Source organism: Electrona antarctica (genome assembly GCF_951216825.1).
Source record: "Electrona antarctica genome assembly, chromosome: 1".
In the NCBI taxonomy this organism is placed as follows: Eukaryota; Metazoa; Chordata; class Actinopteri; order Myctophiformes; family Myctophidae; genus Electrona; species Electrona antarctica.
In genome coordinates, this window is record NC_136806.1 from 16875066 (window position 1) to 16895953 (window position 20888).

At 42.4% G+C, this 20888-nt stretch overlaps 3 protein-coding genes across 6 annotated transcripts; 1 reads left to right on the forward strand and 2 right to left on the reverse strand.

Moving 5' to 3' along the window:
- Positions 1 to 1958: 1958 nt before the first annotated feature.
- On the forward strand, positions 1959 to 13972 carry LOC306925713 (kinesin-like protein klp-19). Of its 3 annotated transcripts, XM_079504728.1 has the most exons (22): positions 1959 to 2057; positions 2184 to 2235; positions 2906 to 2976; positions 3430 to 3481; positions 3562 to 3638; positions 5337 to 5388; positions 5496 to 5569; positions 5676 to 5729; positions 5822 to 5953; positions 6060 to 6134; positions 6221 to 6303; positions 6884 to 6994; positions 7512 to 7643; positions 8281 to 8417; positions 8533 to 8747; positions 9393 to 9458; positions 9746 to 9848; positions 10320 to 10444; positions 10862 to 10975; positions 12400 to 12570; positions 12975 to 13125; positions 13845 to 13972. In XM_079504728.1, the coding sequence occupies exons 1-22, from the start codon at positions 2046 to 2048 to the stop codon at positions 13916 to 13918; spliced, it is 2133 nt and encodes a 710-aa protein (XP_079360854.1). In that variant the 5' UTR covers positions 1959 to 2045; the 3' UTR covers positions 13919 to 13972. The 3 variants fall into 3 exon arrangements, with proteins under 3 accessions (XP_079360854.1, XP_079360855.1, XP_079360856.1); XM_079504729.1 differs by lacking the exons at positions 5337 to 5388; positions 5496 to 5569; XM_079504730.1 differs by lacking the exons at positions 1959 to 2057; positions 2184 to 2235; positions 2906 to 2976; positions 3430 to 3481; positions 3562 to 3638 and having other exon boundaries at positions 5354 to 5388; positions 5681 to 5729.
- A 2-nt stretch (positions 13973 to 13974) lies between these two features.
- Positions 13975 to 20846, reverse strand: LOC306925737 (SLC35A4 upstream microprotein-like). Of its 2 annotated transcripts, none has more exons than XM_079504770.1 (4): positions 20729 to 20846; positions 20117 to 20215; positions 18182 to 18375; positions 13975 to 15530 (listed from the first exon to the last, which is right to left on the reverse strand). In XM_079504770.1, exons 1-4 carry the CDS (start codon positions 20741 to 20743, stop codon positions 15341 to 15343), a joined length of 498 nt encoding a protein of 165 aa, XP_079360896.1. In that variant the 5' UTR covers positions 20744 to 20846; the 3' UTR covers positions 13975 to 15340. The 2 variants fall into 2 exon arrangements, with proteins under 2 accessions (XP_079360896.1, XP_079360897.1); XM_079504771.1 differs by lacking the exon at positions 20729 to 20846 and adding an exon at positions 20473 to 20718.
- Positions 16312 to 18176, reverse strand: LOC306925729 (putative UDP-sugar transporter protein SLC35A4). Its single transcript, XM_079504757.1, has one exon. The coding sequence runs from the start codon at positions 17661 to 17663 to the stop codon at positions 16689 to 16691; it is 975 nt and encodes a 324-aa protein (XP_079360883.1). The 5' UTR covers positions 17664 to 18176; the 3' UTR covers positions 16312 to 16688.
- Positions 20847 to 20888: the final 42 nt, after the last annotated feature.

The following is a 20888-nucleotide window of genomic DNA, read 5'->3' on the forward strand; positions in this document are numbered from 1 at the left end:
TTGGCTGACTATAATTTGGGAACTAGGTAGGAGGGAGACCATTTTTGTGTTACACCTGGTGACCCCTAGGCCGGGTTGTAACACAGACACTTATAGATAATTATAGGTAATCAAGCGAAATACTTAATAACAGCAACTGCTATTTGTATGCTGCCAACTTTCCATCATGAACAGTTTTTTTTAGTCGTGGGTTTGAGTAGCGAGGCTATATATATATATATATATATATATATATTGTATGTATATATATATATATTTATGTGTCTTATTCCCGGGGCAGCTTGCCCTCTCGGCTGTGACGACACACATGTGGGTCAATAGGAAGACAGTCACTGTTTCCACACCTGAGCGGAAAACGACCGACAGTCGCGGACAGAAGAAGCTGTCCGCAGCTTCTTTTCCGAGTTTTTAGACAGCTGGTGGATGGAAAAGAAGCTCCACCTCCGCGGCTGACTGCCGCGACGGACAGATTCCCGGAAACGCTCTCCTCCGCGGCAGTCAGCCGCGGAGGAGAGTGTTTCCGGTGTGAAAAATCACACCTATGTGAAGTGAGGGGTGCTCTTATCATTATACATCATCATACATCTCACACATCTCATGAACAACTGAATTTATGTGAATGGTTGGCCAATTTCCTCGTCTACATATGATGTAGGTGCTGCCACACGGTCAAAAGAGCTGCGCACGTTCTCGGCTGCGCGCTGCTTAAAGCTTGAGTTTTTAGACAGCTGGTGGATGGAAATTAAGCTCCACCTCCGCCGAAGACTTGCGCGACGGCCAGATTCCCGGAAACGCTCTCCTCCGCTCAAGTCTTCGGCGGAGGTGGAGCTTAATTTCCATCCACCAGCTGTCTAAAAACTCGGAATTTAAGCTGCGCGCAGCTTAAGAAGTGCGCAGCTTAAGAATGTTTTGCGCTATGGTGTGGAGACGGTGTGTACATTTTCCCTTCATTAGCAATGGCATTTAATGTTTGTTGCCACACATTTATGTCATATTTGAGGGACATATGACCTAATTTCACCTTCAACAGATATATATACAAGCTCATAGTGTGTGTGCTGTGAGATCATAGATCTGCTATTTTTGAAGCTCTGAAACAAAAAATAGAAATACCTTTAGTTTATATTGGGCCGATCTACAAGCTCACAATGTGTCGCACTACTTAGGTACTTTGATGAAAAGAAGATTAACACAAATCTTCCTTCATGGAGGTCCCTGGTACAGCGTTTCAGCTATGAAACGCAAACTTGTGTGTCTGTGTGAGCACGGATGAGCACGGAAGTACCACGCCAATACCGCTGGATGGCACTGTTGAGCAGCGACACACACACACACACACACACACACACACACACACACCAGGGAGTAGGGCAGTACAGTACAGTACAGTACAGTATAGTACAGTACAGCACAGCACCACTCACTTTAGACGGGTCTGATTTTTATTTTGTAGTTTTATTGCGTTCCCTTCCCCGTTTTATTTTGTATTATGTTTCATTGTGTTTAGGGAGTTATTCTGTACTGTAGCTACATCTGCATTTTGCAATTCTCAGATGTCTTGTAATATCTTATCTCTGTATTAATATTTTTTAATATCATCCTATATATCAACATGTTTGATGTACAATAAACCTGAACTATTTGAATACAGTATGTAGAAGGGAGTTCCAGCCACGCCTCTAGCCTATGGCAGGCCAGTCTGGTGCATCTCAGGAGCAGGACAGATAACATGCGAACAAGAAGGCACTGGAGCAGCTCAGACGATTTAGGCCCTTACTTAATTACATCTTCTGCACCCTGTTATAATAAAATAAGGGCCTAAATCGTCTGAGCTGCTCCAGTGCCTTCTTGTTCGCAAGCCCTAGTACAGTATGTTATGAACTTCATGTTGCTCTTCCAAACAGGCTTTCTCTGGCCAGACCAGTGAAAGTGTGGTCTGTCTGACATATTAATTATTCAGAACGGTGTAAGCGGAGCCTAATGGCCTACTGTATAGCAGTGGTTCTCATGAACACCACAGTAAACAAAGCTCTTCCTCTGTTAAGATGGATGCACCGGTAAGTACGATATCGCTATGCTGTAGCCTACGAGAAGGAAGTGTAATGTAAAGCCATTGTGGGTTGTATGGGCTTTTCTTTCTTTGTATAACCAATTACTTCTGTATTTGGTTTTCATCTGTACAGAGCGTATCTAAGGGAGATCACAGAGTAACAGAAGGAGGTGAACTAATCCCAGGTAAAGAAGGGACCACATGTGCAAGTAAATACTTTGATGTGCTGGTTTCTGTGTACATGTATGTTCATCTCCAGAGAGTACTGTGTAATATAAGGCTGTAAGATATATTGAAAATGCACGTTCATTGAAGTATCATCATGTGAGGTATACATATCGCGAGAGACGGCATTTATCGAGGTAAATAAATGGCATATTATGTCTATTTGCCAATTGAGGAATCCCATCTGAAAAGCACCATGGAGTGGAGATCGAACTCATCGAAGTATAAATAAAGCTGCTCCTCCCCGCCCCACTCAACTGAAGGTTTTCTGTTAATATTATCAAGTACTTCCCACTGTAGTCCCTCATGGAAATACTACTCCCCAAATAAAAAAGGACAATTTTATTTTTCCATCCTGAATGGCAGCAGGCCTAATATTATTGTTGCATGCAGGCTATGTGCAATAATGCAACTGAAAGTCAAAGTTCAGACGCATATGCATTATATTGCCTTTTGTTAGGCTAGATATTTGTTTTACTGTACATATTGAATTAATATATCTTTTTTATCTATTGAACTTATCGTGAGTCAAATTGTTATCGAGGTGGTAGGCTATTCAACAACATTATCGAATCGCATGCTTTTCTACTATCGTGCAGCCTTATTACTGTGTCTTTATCTTGTTAACAGAGGGTACAGATGGTTTAGTTGTTGGCGAAGAAGACCGAAAGAGTGTGGATGACAAATCTGGAAAGGAAGCGGTAAAATATCAATTTAGCTGCATGTATTCATCACCTCAAATAAATGCAGTATCTAGTACATGTCTCTAATATATGGTATGTCTCTAATAATATAAATCTAGACAATATGCAGGCAAACACAACTCAGATCAATTTAAGCAGATCCTAATCGGCCTATAGCGGCAGTTCACATGAAGCACTGGAAACATATTCTCTTCCTCTGTTAAAACGGATGCACCGATAAGGGTAACCGTAAGGCTCTGATATACTGTACTAAGTACTCTACTGTGTGAGTAATGTACGACTGAGACAGCAACGCAAATGGGGAACATAGAGGCCTATTATTATTTATTTGCGATGAGAGGAGTTAAGTAATAATTTGAAGGAACTGTCTCATGCAAATTAAGCCATCATAGTTTGTAGGGCTTTTTTAACATCAATTTCTTCTGTATGGCTTGGTTTTCATCTGTGCAGAGCATATCTGATGAAGACCAGAGAGTTACAGTGGAGGTTGAACTAATCCCAGGTAAAGAAGGGACCAAACATACATACTTCTGGCATGTATGTTCATCTCCAGAGAGTACTGTGTCTTTATCTTGTTAACAGACACAGAGGGTACAGATGGTCTCATTGTTGGCGAAGAAGACAGAAAGAGTGTGGATGACAAATCTGGAAAGGAAGAGGTAAAATGTCAGTTAAGCTGCATGTTATTCATCACCTCAAATCAATTCAGTCTTATGCATTCATGGCTAATGTGGCATGTTTTTTTCTGTCTGTCTGTCTGTCTGTCTGTCTGTCTGTCTGTCTGTCTGTCTGTCTGTCTGTCTGTGAAAGCAAAAGGGCGGAACAAATAAGACAGACAAAAAGAAAGCCTCAATCCCTCCCACCCATTACTGCTCAGTGACACTGAGCAGTAATGCATTAAATAAAGTAGCAAGATGAAATGCTGTCATGGGAAACAACAACACTTGAGATGATGATGACAGTACAGTCAACCACATCAATGGTATCCTGTCCATCAGGTGATTCTATTCAAGTAACGGAGGAGGGGCAGCCAGACCTTATCAAATTGTCTCCGTTAAGAATTATTCTCTCAAGGTGAAGTGTACTAGTCATTTCAAGCCAATGTTTAAATGCATGAGCTTCTTCCTTTTTCCAGGTTCTTTCTATTGATCCATTTATAACTGCAGACAACATGCAAATATATGATAAACACAACTCGGATCAATTTAAGCAGATCCCACCGGCCCACTAGGATTTATCATCTCCTCCTGTTAAAGAGGGATGCGACCTAGTAAGTACTATACCATTTATCATCTCCTCCTGTTAAAGAGGGATGCGACCTAGTAAGTACTATACCATTTATCATCTCCTCCTGTTAAAGAGGGATGCGACCTAGTAAGTACTATACCATTTATCATCTCCTCCTGTTAAAGAGGGATGCGACCTAGTAAGTACTATAACATTTATCATCTCCTCCTGTTAAAGAGGGATGCGACCTAGTAAGTACTATACCATTTATCATCTCCTCCTGTTAAAGAGGGATGCGACCTAGTAAGTACTATACCATTTATCATCTCCTACTGTTAAAGAGGGATGCGACCTAGTAAGTACTATACCATTTATCATCTCCTACTGTTAAAGAGGGATGCGACCTAGTAAGTACTATACCATTTATCATCTCCTCCTGTTAAAGAGGGATGTGACCTAGTAAGTACTATACCATTTATCATCTCCTCCTGTTAAAGAGGGATGCGACCTAGTAAGTACTATACCAAACATTTATCATCTCCTCCTGTTAAAGAGGGATGCGACCTAGTAAGTACTATACCATTTATCATCTCCTCCTGTTAAAGAGGGATGCGACCTAGTAAGTACTATACCAAATGTACAACGGTTTGCCACGCAAATGGAGAACGGATTAGTTTGTGATGAGAATAAGTACAGTATGGAGTATGGATTTTAATAATAACTTTATTTATATAGCACCTTTCCAAAAACAAGTTTACAAAGTGCTTTACATATAATAATAGCAGTACAAATACAATAAGAATAAAACAAAAAACATGTAAACACAATTAAGACATTTCATAAAAAGGCTGTGCAATAAAGGTGAGTTTTTAACTGTGATTTAAAAGAGGATACTGAGTTTGTCAGCCTAAGATCCTCAGGCAGTGAGTTCCACAGCCGAGGGGCCCGTACAGCAAAGGCCCGGTCGCCTTTTGTAATAAGGCGAGATTTTGGAACCGTCAATAGGGTTTAGCTGGAGGATCTTTTTTTTAAAGAAACCAGTCTCCTGCAAAGCCATTGTGGAGTTTTTCTTGTTGCATAATAACGCCTATTTCTTCCATATGACTTTATTTTCACCTGACCTGATGCAGAGCATATCTGAAGGAGATCACAGAGTTACGGTGGGGGTTGTGCTAATCCCAGGTAAAGAAAGGGACCAAAATGTCAATGTAAATAAGTTGAAGTGCTGGTTTATGGGTATGTTCATCTCCAGAGAGTATACCGACCGTGTCTTTATCTTGTTAAAACAGACACAGAGGGTGCAAATTGTCTCATTGTTGGTGAAGACAGAAAGAGTCTGGACTACAAATCTGGAAATGAAGAGGTAGTGGTACAATATCAGTTTAACTGTCTGGTATCATCACCTCAAAATGAATGCAGTCTGTCTCTAGAAGACACTGCATGGATCTAATAGTGTGTTTTTTAACTAGGAAAGAAGATCTTTCTCGTTTGATCAAGTTATAACTCTAGAAGACAACATACAGGTAGGCCTGTGTAGCTACAATGTAAGGCTATATTTAAAAAATATATATGTTGTTGGTGGAAATATGACCTGACTTTGAATCTAAATCCACAGACAATTCACCCTGGGTTCCTCCAGACCCTCATTGAGACCATTTCCAACGGTTACAATGGAACACTGTTGATTGGTGGGAATCCCAGGACAGGGAAAGACGGCTTCCAAATAGACCACGATATCATCAAACAGGTGGGATACAACAAACCTCAAACTGCAGTCTCACCAGCAGTAGCTTCCATTGACCGTTATATTACTATCTACTTACTACTACTAACAAGTGGCAACTTTGTCTTAGGTTTTGACAAGTTTGTTCGGTCATATATCATCTGCGGTGAAAGGAGAATTGTTGAGCACCGTGTCTTGTGTTCAGGTATGTCCTGTTGTTACTATAGCCTCTGTTCTGTTCATATATACAGTATCATCCTAATGTCCTGCTGTCTGTTGCTGTGTTGGTAGTTCTACCCAGATAACACCGCTGTGGATGTCCTGAACTCAGGGAGACAAGCTCTGAAGCCGGTGTGCCACCCGGTCCTTGGATGGTGTGTAAGAACATTTGCTGAAAATGGCAGATCTACAAGCTCACAAACGTGTCACAGCACCAAGCCCCCAGAAATGATAGCCTCACTCCCAATCTTTCGCCATAGTCTGAAAACCCACTGCCGTAGCACTCGCCCTAGCCCAACGACCCGAATGCAAAGGCTCAATTTATGTAACTTAGATAGCATTTTATGTAGACATAGCACTAGTATGCACATGTTTCATTATATAGATATTCCACTGTTATGTCCTTATCTTACGTATGATTCATGATAACTAGTCTTTATGTATATGATGTATCGCCATGTTCTCTGGATTAAGAGTATCTGCTAAATGCCTAAATTATAAATTGTATAACTCTAAGCACAGTGTGTCGTGAGCTTGTAGATCTGCAATTTTCTGCAACGATATTTGGAGGCCAGGGTGTGGACCAAGTACTACAAAGCCCACACTGAACAACTAATTAATACTTAACTAACTGTAGAGGGTTTACACAATATTAATCACATCAGACATTTTGTAGGTGCAACACAAAACGGCAAGTGATATTTGAAATGGAATGTAAGCGTTTGTTTTCCTCAGTGTTGTTGGAGGGTTGTGTGAGGCGTCCGTGTGCTCGGCAGAGGAGGCCTTTTTGCTGTATGAAAAAGGCACACAAACAATGAGAGACAACGCAGGCATTCTCTTCAGCAGGTATACCACTACGCCACTTATTAGATCAATGAAAGACAACGCAGGCATTAGTTAGGCACGTTTTAGTCACGTTTTAGGGGCGACTGTGGCTCAAGAGGTAGAGCAGGTCGTCCAATGATCCATGGGTCGGCGGTTCGAATCTCCTGTCTACATGTCGAAGTGTCCTTGGGCAAGACACTGAACCCCACATTGCTCCCGATGTGCTGGTTGGTACCTTACATGGCTTCCGCCGCAATCGGTGTATGAATGTGTGTGTGACTGGGTGAATGTAATGCACAATCTATGTAAAGCACCTTGGATAAAGGCGCTATATAAATGCACCATTTACCATTTAGTCATCAGAGTTTAGATTTTATTTAATTTTTATCAAGTTGCCATCAGTGAAAAAGGGTATAGGCTAGTTGACGAAATCAACACTGCTGTGGGTGTATGGTGTTTGACTCTGCTCTCCATGCCTCATTCATGCCTCAATCTATCTATCTATCTATCTATCTATCTATCTTAATCTCTCTCTCAGGTGTACCTCCCTGTTCTCGGTAGCTGTTGAGTGGAGGATCGACGGAGAAGAAGCAGATGCTGAGTTCTATCATCACGTCAGACTACAGATGTTCAGCCTGGCTGGTGGAGCCAGCAAGACTGACCTCAGAGGGTCAGTTCTATGTATAAGTATCCAACATACAGGTATATACTATATACAGGGTAAACTATCTAATCTAGATCTAATCTCAGTGATGGAAAGTACATTTACTTGTACTGTACTGTACTGTACTGAGCTCACCGCTCCAAGAGATCGGTCAAATGTGGAGAACAAATAGGCCTATAGCATACAGCAAGGTGGGTGTGAGAACCTTACTTAGTATTTCCAATGTCCAATACTCCACTAAATGTATTTGAAAACTTTAGTTACAAGTTACTTTGCAGATTTTGATTATTATTATTAAAAGAAAACATGCATTTCCCACTTCAGCCCGATATACATTTCTGCCATTTGAAAATAGACAATCAACAAGCTGAAAATAGCTGATCTGTTCACACAATGCGATGCATTGTGAGCTAGCAGATCAGCTATTTTCAAAAAATGTGTATACATTTGAAATCTTGAAATGAGACAGTCTGCATAATGAGTACTTTATGCAGACTTTGATGCCAATACTTCTGTACTTTTACTCAAGTACATTTCAAATTCCAGACTTCTACTTGTAACAGAGTATTTCTACATTGCAGTATTGATACTTTTACTTAAGTAAAACATTTGAGTGCTTTTTCCACCACACTGCCCTCCGCAGTGTCTCTCCGCTAGTAAAAGTACTGGACCACATCCAATCGGGAGCCACGACTAGCGACAAGCTCCTCCCCTTCCTCTTGATGGATGCCTTAAATGGAAACAGCAAGACGGTGTTCCTCTGCTGCATTCAACCACAAGGTCAGAGGTCAAATAACGCACCAACCACCCCTCCCTCCTCCAACACATTCGCTCCGAATCCACCAATGAGGAACACAATTGATTTGACCTCTCTCTTTCTCGCATCAATCCCCAGGTGTTTTGGACGAGGTCCCCTCTGGCCTGGACTTGGCCCAGAGGGTGAGAGGTTTCGTGACTAAAACGAACCACACCCGCTGGTGTCCGAGGTCGACCGAGATGGAGATTCGAAAGAACATCTCGGAGCTCAGAAGGGAAATGTCTCAGGGTGTGGAAGGCGGTGTGCAGAACAACAACACCCATCGGCTGGCGGAGCTGATCAGCAATCTCCAGGTCATTTCCTGAACACATACGGTACATGGCTCCATCCATATATAAGAAAGGCTAGATGGCTTGCCCACGCTGCTGGCCAATGAGGAGCGACGTCGACACATGGTGGCCATCTTGCTACTGGTAGTTCGCCCACTCATAACATTGTGTCTGTGGGGCATGTACTTGTACTTTTTTCAAAGTGTTTGGTTTGTTATAAATGTTGTATAATACTGCATACTTATAATGGACTTTCATATAAAACTAACATTAAGCAGATAACCATCCTGAATAATAGCCAAATTGATAACGTTTGTAATAAACCAACCCGTTTGTAAATACGTTAAGATTTCAGCCAGTTAAGAGTATTTTTTGTTTGAGCTGATCACCATGCAGCTACTGTACCATAGCAGAAAAGTTCACTGTAGGAAGATGGCCGCCGGTGAACGACACCGGAGACTCCGCCTTGCGCCATCTAGCCTTTATATATGTCTATGGCTCCATCCATATTCTACATCTGTGAAACAACAGCTTGGTGTTATTGCTGAAGTGCATTGTGTGATCTGATCTCCCCCAGCAGTTAGTGAAAAGACCAGTCATTGTGTGATATGATCTCCCCCAGCAGATAGTGAAAGACCAGTCATTGTGTGATATGATCTCCCCCAGCAGATAGTGAAAGACCAGTCATGGGAGAAGAGGAGGGACAAGGCGGAGAAGATAAAAGACAGAATAATGGTGTGTTATTATTATCTACATTGTTTGGATTTTGCAGCCAAATTGCCTTTGGACTCAGTTGGTGCGTTCACACGGGCAGATGAAACGATGCAAAGACGCGTTGTGAGTTGATTTGGGGCAGCTCTACATGCATCGTTGCGCCTTTGCAACGTCATGTTCGCTGGCTTCCATTGACAATGAATGGTAGACTGCATCGTTTAATCTGCCCCCAATTCAGAGTGCAGTGCCCGCCCAGCCATAATGCCCAGCCATAATGATGTGATGTGTATTGCTATTGATTTCGGCAGGGATGCACAGCACCTGGTGATCACAGCATTGACAGAGAGACCTCAGACAGGATGAAATATTTAGAGGAACAACTGAGACGGGAAATGCAAGACCACATCAGAGGTGCGTGGCTTTGTGGAAATTAGTCACTTTCACCCTGGCTTCCCTATTCTGAGCTAGCCGAACAGAACAGAGCTACAAGCTCATGATACATCACAATGAGACGCATTATTGTGAGCTTGTAGAAATTATCTATTGAACATTCTAAGTATAATATAATACTGCCCTACAACTTTACAAGGCCAATGTGCAGTAACTACATTTTTGGACACACCGACTTATTTGGGTGTCCCAAAGGTCAAATTAGGCCTTCGTGATTTTGGCGGAGATAAACAATTACCTCAAGTACAATCAGTGCAATATCACTTATTTGCTGATATCTAATTTAGCTGACCAGTTGAAACACTTTTAAACCCATTATCAGACAATTCCCCCCACTGTAGTTACTGCACTTTGGCTTTGTAGGGCAGAATAGGGCTGAGAGCAACAGTTTTTTGGAAGTGTTTGAGCTGATGGTCTTCTATCTCTCTACAGAGGGAAAGGGCAGTGTGGAGAAGGTCCAGGAGAGAGTAGCCAGAATTCAGCAGCTTAGGGAGGCTCTCAGAGAGGAAATGTCAAAACATGACTTCGCCACAGAGAAATCTGACCTCTCACAACAGGTAAATCAGGCTGGAGGTCCATGCCTCTGCTTTTCATATTCAAAAAATTGTGAAAATAGCAAATCCACAAGCTCACAACGTGATGCGACATGTTATTATGAGCTTTTACAGCAGATGAGCTATTTTATAACGCACAAAGAATGACAGGGCTTAAGAAAATGTCCCCCCCTGTTATTTTTCTTTCTTTCATCCCGTTTTCTTAAATTCAACCTTGCTAAAGATGATGTGTACATAATGCAATCAAAATTGTAACTCATGCTAATGAAAATAAATCAAATTGACGCACGCACGCACGCACGCACGCACGCACGCACGCACGCGCACACACACACACACACACACACACACACTCACTTATACTTTTTACTAATTGTCCTGTATTTCCTCTTCTAATTTGTTATGATATATAACAATTAGTCTCAGTCAGAATACAGCAAAGCCAAAGAGCGGAGGAGGCAAATGAAGCAGGATCATGAGAAATTAATTCAAGAAGAGGTGGACAGGATGGAGAATGAGCTGTCACAGGAACAGGTACCACTTCATACACATCACATTTATTCTACATCAGTGCACTGTTGATTTTGGCAGCAAATTTTCATTCATTTAATTTAGTAATAGTCTTTTGAATAAATGCGAACCTTGTGTTTTTTGTCACGTCACGTCACGCCACATCACGTCACTCACAATCCCCATACATGGGGAAAGCCCCCATATATTGTGCCCAGGTCTCGTGACATCACTATGACTGACAACATCACTATGAAATCATCAGGGATGATAGTAAATCAGGGATCAGATTGGGCTAAATTAGGCCATAGCCATGTGCCTAAATGTGCTGACCTCATCACATTTGGGCACATTTGGGCAAGAGGCTATGGCCGTTTTTAGCCCAAGGAGTGTTTTTCGTGCAAAACGAATGCTTGGAATGGATTCAGAATTATGAAACCCGCCTAGTTTGACACATTACATGCTTCTTAAAGCATAATTAAAATTTGATTTGTTTTGCCACTTGGCACTAGCCCCTTCTATAAACAGCTTCTGTCCCCACACGTCTCAATATTTGCCATTGACAATGAACAGAGAAATTAGGTCAAATGTCCGCTAAATATGACGTAAATTAAACATCAAAACATTAAATGCCATTGATGGGAAAATGTACGTCATATGTAAACGAGCAAATCATTCTGATTGGCCAGTATGAGATGATGCATGATGATGTATGATAAGATAAGATAAGAGCGCCCCTCACTTCACACGGAACAATTACAGTACTTCTTTTGGGTCAAATCTTAGATTGACTGGCCTATGTCAGAACCTGTTTTGACATTCCATACTATATGTTGATCCTTCCCCATCCATCCTTCCTCTTCGATGTCTCCCTTTTGACTGATACCTGTCCATTTAAACTCTAGACGGGCCTGCCCCAAATATTCGTCATATTTGAGTCACATTTCAGATGATCTGAATTTTTTATCTAGTTTTTAGTTGACTACATATACAGTTGATTTTGTCGACAAAATTTATTTTGATGGGCCTTCATCTGATGCATGATTTTGTGGTTGCATGCTGAAAATAGGTGATCTACAAGCTCACAATGCGTTGCTGCCATCGCTATTGGATCTCTCCTCACTAGCCCCCCTACCTAACATTTGAGTCTAGTTACAGTACACTGTACGGTACAGTACAGACTACAGTAACTACACAAATTAATACAAGTACAGTTGCACCCGTCAGTTCACACAGGTGTGATTTGTATTTGTTTACAAAATTGCCAATATATTTAATCTTATTAGTTAGTTAGTTGCTAGTCCTATTCATCGTGACTTAGTCATGGTTTTTAATAGTCAACGAAACGTGTCAGTGTCATTTTGGGAAGCTGAAACAGTATTGTGTTGTCGTGTCAGGTGGAGGAAGGCCCCCAGAAACACTTTAGTCACTCTATTGTGTCCCATCAGGTGGAGGAAGGCCACCAGAGGGAGCTGGTGGTGCTGACCAGAGAGAGACTGGTTCTGGTCCTGCAGATGGAGGCTCTGGGCTCTGATGGTCTGCAGGCTGAGAAGGACCTGGAAGATCAGTACCGGAGACACCAGGAGGAGTTACACTGTCTGAGGCAAGAGAGCCTGCAGGTATGGCTTGGTTGGCAGTACACCCAGTTCACCCTGTGATGTGTGATAGGGACTGGTTTGAAGCAGTGCACATCTCGACTAAAACTATGACGGAAAGTCGACTACCTTTTAGAGGGCGGCGGTGGCTCAGGGGGTAGAGTGGCTGGATGGTAACCGCAAGGTTGCCAGTTCGAACCCGGGCTCCCCCAGAGTTAATGTCGAAGTGTCCTTGAGCAAGACACTGAACCCCTAATTGCTCCTGATGTGCTGGTTGGTGCCTTGCATGGTTTCTGCCGCCATCGGTGTACGAATGTGTGTGTGAATGGGTGAATGTAATGCACAATCTATGTAAAGCACGTTGGATAAAGGCGCTATATAAATGCACCATTTACCATTTTACAAGTTTTACCTGTGTTCCACACCAGGTGTTCCGAGTGTTTCGTCAGGTAAGTGAGGAGCAGAGGAGGCTGTCGGAGGGCCGGTACAGAGCCGTGCTGTTGGAGGCCGTCCAGGACGCCGTCTACCTGTCTGCCCAGAACCAGCAGCTACAGGCCGACAACAAACACCTCCGTACAGGTCAGTAGCCTATTGTCTACCTGTCTGCCCCAAACCAGACGCTACAGGCCGACAACAAACAGCTCCGTACAGGTCACCCTACCTGTCTGCACAGAACCAGCAGCTACAGTCCGACAACAAACAACTGCGTGCGGGTCAGCCTGCACCGCATGCACTAGAAACAACAAACACACATTGCGCAAAATAGATCATGTTGTAAGCTTGTAGAGCTACTATTTCATCTTTTTTTCAACATGGAAACGATGACAATTATGACAAAATAATTGCGATTAGACGATTATGTAATAATTGTGACAGGCCTAAGCAGGACCTATGGATTAGGAGTATTTCTTGGATCTATCTACTGTGTTATTGGCTATAGTTATGGACAGGGACAGTCTCATATACGGAAGTCAGAAAACACATACATTTTCTGGCTCCAATTTAATACTGTATGCCCTGTACTCGTCCCTCGATATGCTAGTGTGGAAACAACACTGTCACAGAGATACTTGGCTGCAAAAGCATTGCTTTTGTTGTAAACTCAGAGAAATACAATACCTACCAGACCCATTAGGTGCCTCTAACAAAACACACCAACCTCTGGTGCCTCTAACAAACCACACCAACCTCTGGTGCCTCTAACGAACCACACCAACCTCTGTCTGTAAAATAAATGAATTTACAATAATTTAATTAATATACATGGTCATAATTCTCCTCACCCCTTTCTTTTATAGCCCTGGGAGAGTTAAAGGATGCTCTGGCTGTACAAGGCGACCACAAGGCTGAACTGTTATCCCAACAACAATGACAACGATAATTTGATGCTTACTGTACGTCATGACGAATAAAACTTTGAAACATACATTTGAGAATATATTTATTGATACTTTAAACACTAACACTTCTTTAATTGGAACAGGGCAGCCATATCAACCATTACCCTTACCCCAGATTATACACCAGTATAATGGTGTATGTCAACATAATTTATTACATGGCTTGGTTGAATGCTTGATTCTGATCAATCAATCGCAGAATTCAGCGGTGTGTTATTTCTTGATAACAGACCGCTGCCTAATCAAACCCTCGGAGCACCTGGCTGCAGGCCTGCAGCCGCTTGATGTACTGCTGTTTCCAACATGACAGCCATGAAAACGCACACACACAATGTCATTTGCAGCTAAACATTGCTCTCAAAAATGTTTTGGAAAACATTTGAGTGAGGAATATAGACAATGCAGTACCAGAAAATTGGACTCCCACCCATGTCTCCACTTCTGAAGGGAGAATTATCTTAAGGAACAATGGTAGAAATTTGGTCTCCCAGAAACCGGTTTGAATCCCGGGTAGGACAAGAAATACACATTGCGGCTTTAACTTGTAAAACTGAAATTGTTCACATTTAATGTAGGCTGACTAAAATAAGGCAATTCATATTTAAATGATGTACGATCGAATGCACTGCGAAGTCACGTCCCCGTTTAGGAGAAGGGTGGCCAGCGAGATCAGCAGCTTGACTAACTCGATCATGACGACGCAAGAAGAGGGGCTGAACGGGACTACGGAATCCACCTTGGTGAGAGCAATGAGTGGCGCATGGGAGCCATAGATGAGCACCATCAGCCCCAGGAGGAATGTCCAGTTGAGGCCATCCAGCCACAGTCTCCTGCGTCTCGCTGGGGAACTGAGCCCCACATTCGGGACAACAATCATTCTGGGTAAGCCGTGAATCTAGCAGCTCAATAAATCAGTGAACATCATAGTGCAACAAATGAAAAGCAACTCGTAAATATTCATAGCACCGCTATTTCAAGTGAAATTGTAACATTTCAAATATAAAGCTTTGATATACAATTCTTTCAATAGGCATGATTAAGCTGAATAGTAGGAAAATATGAAGCATTTGCAGGTTGTTACATCCTTGATTCAAAGTTGAACAGGTTTAGATTATGACAACGCAAGTAGTCAAATCTCTGAACAATAATATGTAGATCTTATAGGCACAAAGTCTGGTACCTTATATGCATTTTTAACATTGACAACCAGAAGGAAAACAAATCAAATAGAAACAATCCAGTCTTTCATTTTGACACCCAAAATACAATTCCAGTAAAATCACGATAACCAAATTCCAGTCTTCACAAGACTTCCAAGGTTTAGAGCTTCAGTAAAGAGCAGCAGTTGCACCATAGTTGAAATGGAAGATGAAGGCTAGCAGTCATTCCCAGATTTACTTTGGTCCTTTTTTGAAGTTGTTGAAGAAGTCTTTTATGGTCCTTTCAATGTTGGGCACTTGATAGTTCTGTGCCACATACAGGCCAGTCATCGTTCCCAGCAGAACTCCTGCGACGGCAGAAGAACGGAACTTGGCGACCATACACCAACCTCTGGTGCCTCTAACGAACCACACCAACCTCTGTCTGTAAAATAAATGAATTTACAATAATTTAATTAATATACATGATCATAATTCTCCTCACCCCTTTCTTTTATAGCCCTGGGAGAGTTAAAGGATGCTCTGGCTGTACAAGGCGACCACAAGGCTGAACTGTTATCCCAACAACAATGACAACGATAATTTGATGCTTACTGTACATCATGACGAATAAAACTTTGAAACATACATTTTTGAGAATATATTTATTGATACTTTAAACACTAACACTTCTTGAATTGGAACAGGGCAGCCATATCAACCATTACCCTTACCCCAGATTATACACCAGTATAATGGTGTATGTCAACATAATTAATTACATGGCTTGGTTGAATGCTTGATTCTGATCAATCAATCACAGAATTCAGCGGTGTGTTATTTCTTGATAACAGACCGCTGCCTAATCAAACCCTCGGAGCACCTGGCTGCAGGCCTGCAGCCGCTTGATTCCAACACGACAGCCATGAAAACGCACACACCACACAATGTCATTTGCAGCTAAACATTGCTCTCAAAAATGTTTTGGAAAACATTTGAGTGAGGAATATAGACGATGCAGTACCAGAAAATTGGACTCCCACCCATGTCTCCACTTCTGAAGGGAGAATTATCTTAAGGAACAATGGTAGAAATTTGGTCTCCCAGAAACAGGTTTGAATCCCGGGTAGGACAAGAAATACACATTGCGGCTTTCTTTAACTTGTAAAACTGAGATTGTTCACATTTAATGTAGGCTGACTAAAATAAGGCAATTCATATTTAAATAATGTTTGTGAACAAACGTGTGGACGTTGATATGTCGGAGCGGAAATGTGAGACCATTGCAAATAAAATGACAATTTCAAAAGGAAATGCAAAAGTAAATAAAACTAGAAAAATACAATAAGCAAAACAAAAAATAAAGTGGAGAAAACTGGGTTGTACACAAGCCCCCAGTAAGGCTATCCAACGTTGAAGCTGCCACTACCTACTGGCGAAAAGAGGAACTGCAGCACTTCCATGGAGGTGGACGGACATTTGAGGTCCGGGCTTAACTTCCGCTCACTCGAGCCATTGAGTTATAATTGTACTTCCGGCAGTCTTCCAGGTGCTTCCACCAGCAACTAGTCAGGGGCATGTACGGGATAAGTGGGATGGTTTACTACCTATAATACATGTATGCTGCCAGAGCAATCATACAAACTGACAAGACGAACAGAGGAGTGATCTGCAGCCCTAACGTAGCCCAGGACAACAGCACATTGACCAGCATGGAGCAGGAGATGACAAACAGCCGGGTGATTCCGCTGCCGTGCTTCAGCACCACCGACATCATCAGCCCGTTGGCCGCCTGCCCCGCGATGATGACCCACACGAGAGCCGAGTAGCCCTCCAGAAAGCGCTGGTCGCCCCCTGCGCTGGACAGATAGGAGAGCCCGTTGATGGCCATGCCGAACGCGTACAGGTAAATGTTCTGGAGGCTAAGGGGCAGTCGCTGGCTCTTCAGCACCTTCTCTGTGTAGACGGCCGCCAGCCCCGACACGAAGCAGTACGTCGTCACCAAGAAAAGGCCCCAGGCCGTGACGTAAAGACTGGTGCCGTCGCCGCCGCCCCGCTCGAGGTCCTCGAGGTCCAGGCTGCTGAAACTGTGGCACACCCCAGCCGCCATGAGGAGCCCCAGGGACAACCACTGAATGCCTCGAAGTCTCTTACCCAGGCAGAGGGAATAGAGGAGGGCGGTAAAGGCGATCTTCAGGTTGCTAAGGACTTGGTATGAACTGGGGTCCATGTAAGCCTGCATGAGAACCACCAGGTTGTTGTTGAGAGCGTAGAGGACGGCGGGGACGGCGTAGGGGGCCACGAGGCCCGGGGACGATCGAATGCACTGCGAAGTCACGTCCCCGTTTAGGAGAAGGGTGGCCAGCGAGATCAGCAGCTTGACTAACTCGATCATGACGACGCAAGAAGAGGGGCTGAACGGGACTACGGAATCCACCTTGGTGAGAGCAATGAGTGGCGCATGGGAGCCATAGATGAGCACCATCAGCCCCAGGAGGAATGTCCAGTTGAGGCCATCCAGCCACAGTCTCCTGCGTCTCGCTGGGGAACTGAGCCCCACATTCGGGACAACAATCATTCTGGGTAAGCCGTGAATCTTAGCAGCTCAATAAATCAGTGAACATCATAGTGCAACAAAAGAAAAGCAACTCGTAAATATTCATAGCACCGCTATTTCAAGTGAAATTGTAACATTTCAAATATAAAGCTTTGATATACAATTCTTTCAATAGGCATGATTAAGCTGAATAGTAGGAAAATATGAAGCATTTGCAGGTTGTTACATCCTTGATTCAAAGTTGAACAGGTTTAGATTATGACAACGCAAGTAGTCAAATCTCTGAACAATAATATTTAGATCTTATAGGCACAAAGTCTGGTATCTTATATGCATTTTTAACATTGACAACCAGAAGGAAAACAAATCAAATAGAAACAATCCAGTCTTTCATTTTGACACCCAAAATACAATTCCAGTAAAATCACGATAACCAAATTCCAGTTTTCACAAGACTTCCAAGGTTTAGAGCTTCAGTAAAGAGCAGCAGTTGCAAAAAAAGATGAAAGATGAAGGCTAGCAGTCATTCCCAGATTTACTTTGGTCCTTTTTTGAAGTTGTTGAAGAAGTCTTTTATGGTCCTTTCAATGTTGGGCACTTGATAGTTCTGTGCCACATACAGGCCAGTCATCGTTCCCAGCAGAACTCCTGCGACGGCAGAAGAACGGAACTTGGCGACCATATAACCAGCCAGACACCCCTTCAGGAATGGAGACCCCAACACAGAGCCGCCCTGAAACACACACATTTGAAATGTTTATTCAACCCATTCTGGGCGGGAACCCCTTTTGGCGTTTTAAGCATTATGTTACACTTTAGCTATTGAAAAATCACGCCGTGCTACGAGCTTGTAGGTCTGCTATGTTTGAAAAATCGTGAAAATGTGGCGCAAATCTTATATATATAACGTTTTTAACTCAAATCTTTGCTTCTGGGGGGGTCCCTGGAACAACATGTTCAGATGGGGGGTCCGCAGCTAAATGCAGATAATTCTGGGAGTCCTTGTGTGCGCACAAGCGCACACACAAGTGCGCTACCACACGCGCGCTACCACACGGTTTACAAGCAAGAAACTAACTCAAGTATTTGTAAACTGATCAGTGCTCCAAGACAGTGAACTGCTGCACACCTTGAAGTTTAAAGCCCTAACCACACCAAAGGGTCACCATGCAACTCCTTGGGTCCAAACGGTTGCAAGGAGTTAACGCTAAAACCGTCTCGACCCTTTGGTGTGGTTTGAGCCATTGAATTCCATGCGTTGAATCACTAGGGTCAACGTGGGTCAACGTGCAACAAGACATATCACACCGCAGGGACAACGCTAAAACCGTCTCGACCCTTTGGTGTGGTTTGAGCCATTGAATTCCATGCGTTGAATCACTAGGGTCAACGTGGGTCAACGTGCAACAAGACATATCACACCGCAGGGACAACGCTAAAACCGTCTCGACCCTTTGGTTTGGTTTGGTTAGGGCTTAACACTGATCAAAAATCTAATCAACTTTAATCCATTGAGACCTGGAACGCATCCATGTCACGTTAGCGTTTAACCACATTAACCATTAACCCATTTTGGGCGGGAACCCCTTTTGGTGTTTTAAACATTGTTATAATTTAGCTATTGAAAAATAGCAGATCTACAAGCTCATAGCGCGCCACCGAGTGGCGCGCTATGAACTTGTAGGTCTGCTATTTTTGAAAAATCGTTAAAATGTGCCTCAAATCTTTCTGAAAATTGTCATGATTTAGAAAACTTTTTTTTTTTTTTAATTTCGACGTCAGGCCTGAATGGGTTAAAGCCTGCATCATCTGGTGGTAAACCTGCACTCTCACAGGTGTTGTTCAACAAAGAACAGAATTAGGACGTGAAATTGTCAGAGCGGTTTACTTTGGGGGGGATTAAAGTCCATTTTGAAGGATTGAGAAAGTGTGTCGACTAAATAAAACCTGTTGTACCAGGGTTTTTTTTTACTAGCCTGTATTGATTGAAACTGCAATAATACTGTGTGCACTTGGTTGTAGTGTGACAGTTGTATTTGGGATGGTATTGTTTATGCGTCTTATAAGACAGTTATGAATTTAAAATTCTCAATAAATGTCATGCTGCATGGTACGTACAGACAGAAGTTTACACAAAGACATGAACACGTTTAAATAATGTTTGTAACTCAGAGCCATATTAAAATGTTCCCAACACAAAGCCTTGCGTATTGAATACGTTCTTTGTTTGCTTTGCATTTTAGATTGATCTGCATCACTGTGCCACATCAATTCTGACAAATTGCAAATCATCATAAAAATAACTCATTCTTGATTTAACTATGATATCAAAAATACAACTTACAGTGTTGTTGTAACAATGTTTATGCTGCTCTTTTGGTCAGATCACTCTTGAAAAAATACATTTCAAGACACATTTCAATGGTATAATGTAAATGATATCACTGTTAACAACTTAACAAACACCAACCTACCTGAGGAATTCCCACAGAAACCTCCTCCTCCACTCTCTTCTGAATCTCCTCCAACTGATTCTTAAGCAGGGCCAGATCCTTCAGCTGTTTCAGAGGATCCTAAAAACAATGATTTAAATGTGAATGGGTCTGATACGATCACTGCCTGATACAATCATAGACATACAATCACTGCAAAGATATATAGCTAACGTTTAGAGTTTTATTAGGATCCCCATTAGCTGGTGCATAGCAGCAGCTAATCTTCCTGGGGTCCACACAGAACATAAAAACATGACATTCGACATGAATGACATTACAGGGCAATGATATATAAATAAAATAAAAATATATATTTGATCAAGTTCCTCATCCACCTTCTGATTCCCCATTTTCTTGGAAGAGAAAAAAACCCCCAAAAAGCACGAGTTTACAGTTCCCAGAGACTGCTTTTCAAAACGACATTTCGTCTAGACTAAAACGTATGTTCTGGGTCAAGTGTAACGTTAATTCCAAACATCTTCCACAGAGCCGAAGCTGAGGAATCTGGTAACGATACTGTCATCTGACAAGACACGTGAAATTAATTTAATTTGACCAGTTTAAAAGTCAAAACAACACAGCAGGATTCACCTTGTCATCCGCCATGTTTGCTCATCGATGGAAAGCTCTGGACTCGGCTTATAACCCTGGCTGCTGCTGCATGAATTTAAAGCTCTCTCTGGACTCGATTTGTAGCCCTGGATGCATTTCTCTGTGGATAATAAATAAATACATACATTTATTTGTAATG

Coding starts and splice junctions, on each gene's coding strand:
- LOC306925713 (XM_079504728.1), top strand. Junction 2,236..2,905: donor AGGAGGTGAACTAATCCCAG/GTAAAGAAGGGA, acceptor TCTTGTTAACAG/AGGGTACAGATGGTTTAGTT. Junction 8,418..8,532: donor CTGCTGCATTCAACCACAAG/GTCAGAGGTCAA, acceptor ATCAATCCCCAG/GTGTTTTGGACGAGGTCCCC.
- LOC306925729 (XM_079504757.1), bottom strand. CDS start 17,663: ATGATTGTTGTCCCGAATGTGGGGCTCAGTTCCCCAGCGAGACGCAGG.
- LOC306925737 (XM_079504770.1), bottom strand. Junction 18,376..20,116: donor TTTCTGTGGGAATTCCTCAG/GTAGGTTGGTGT, acceptor TGTGTGTTTCAG/GGCGGCTCTGTGTTGGGGTC. Junction 15,531..18,181: donor AACTTCAAAAAAGGACCAAA/GTAAATCTGGGA, acceptor TTTATTTTACAG/ACAGAGGTTGGTGTGGTTCG.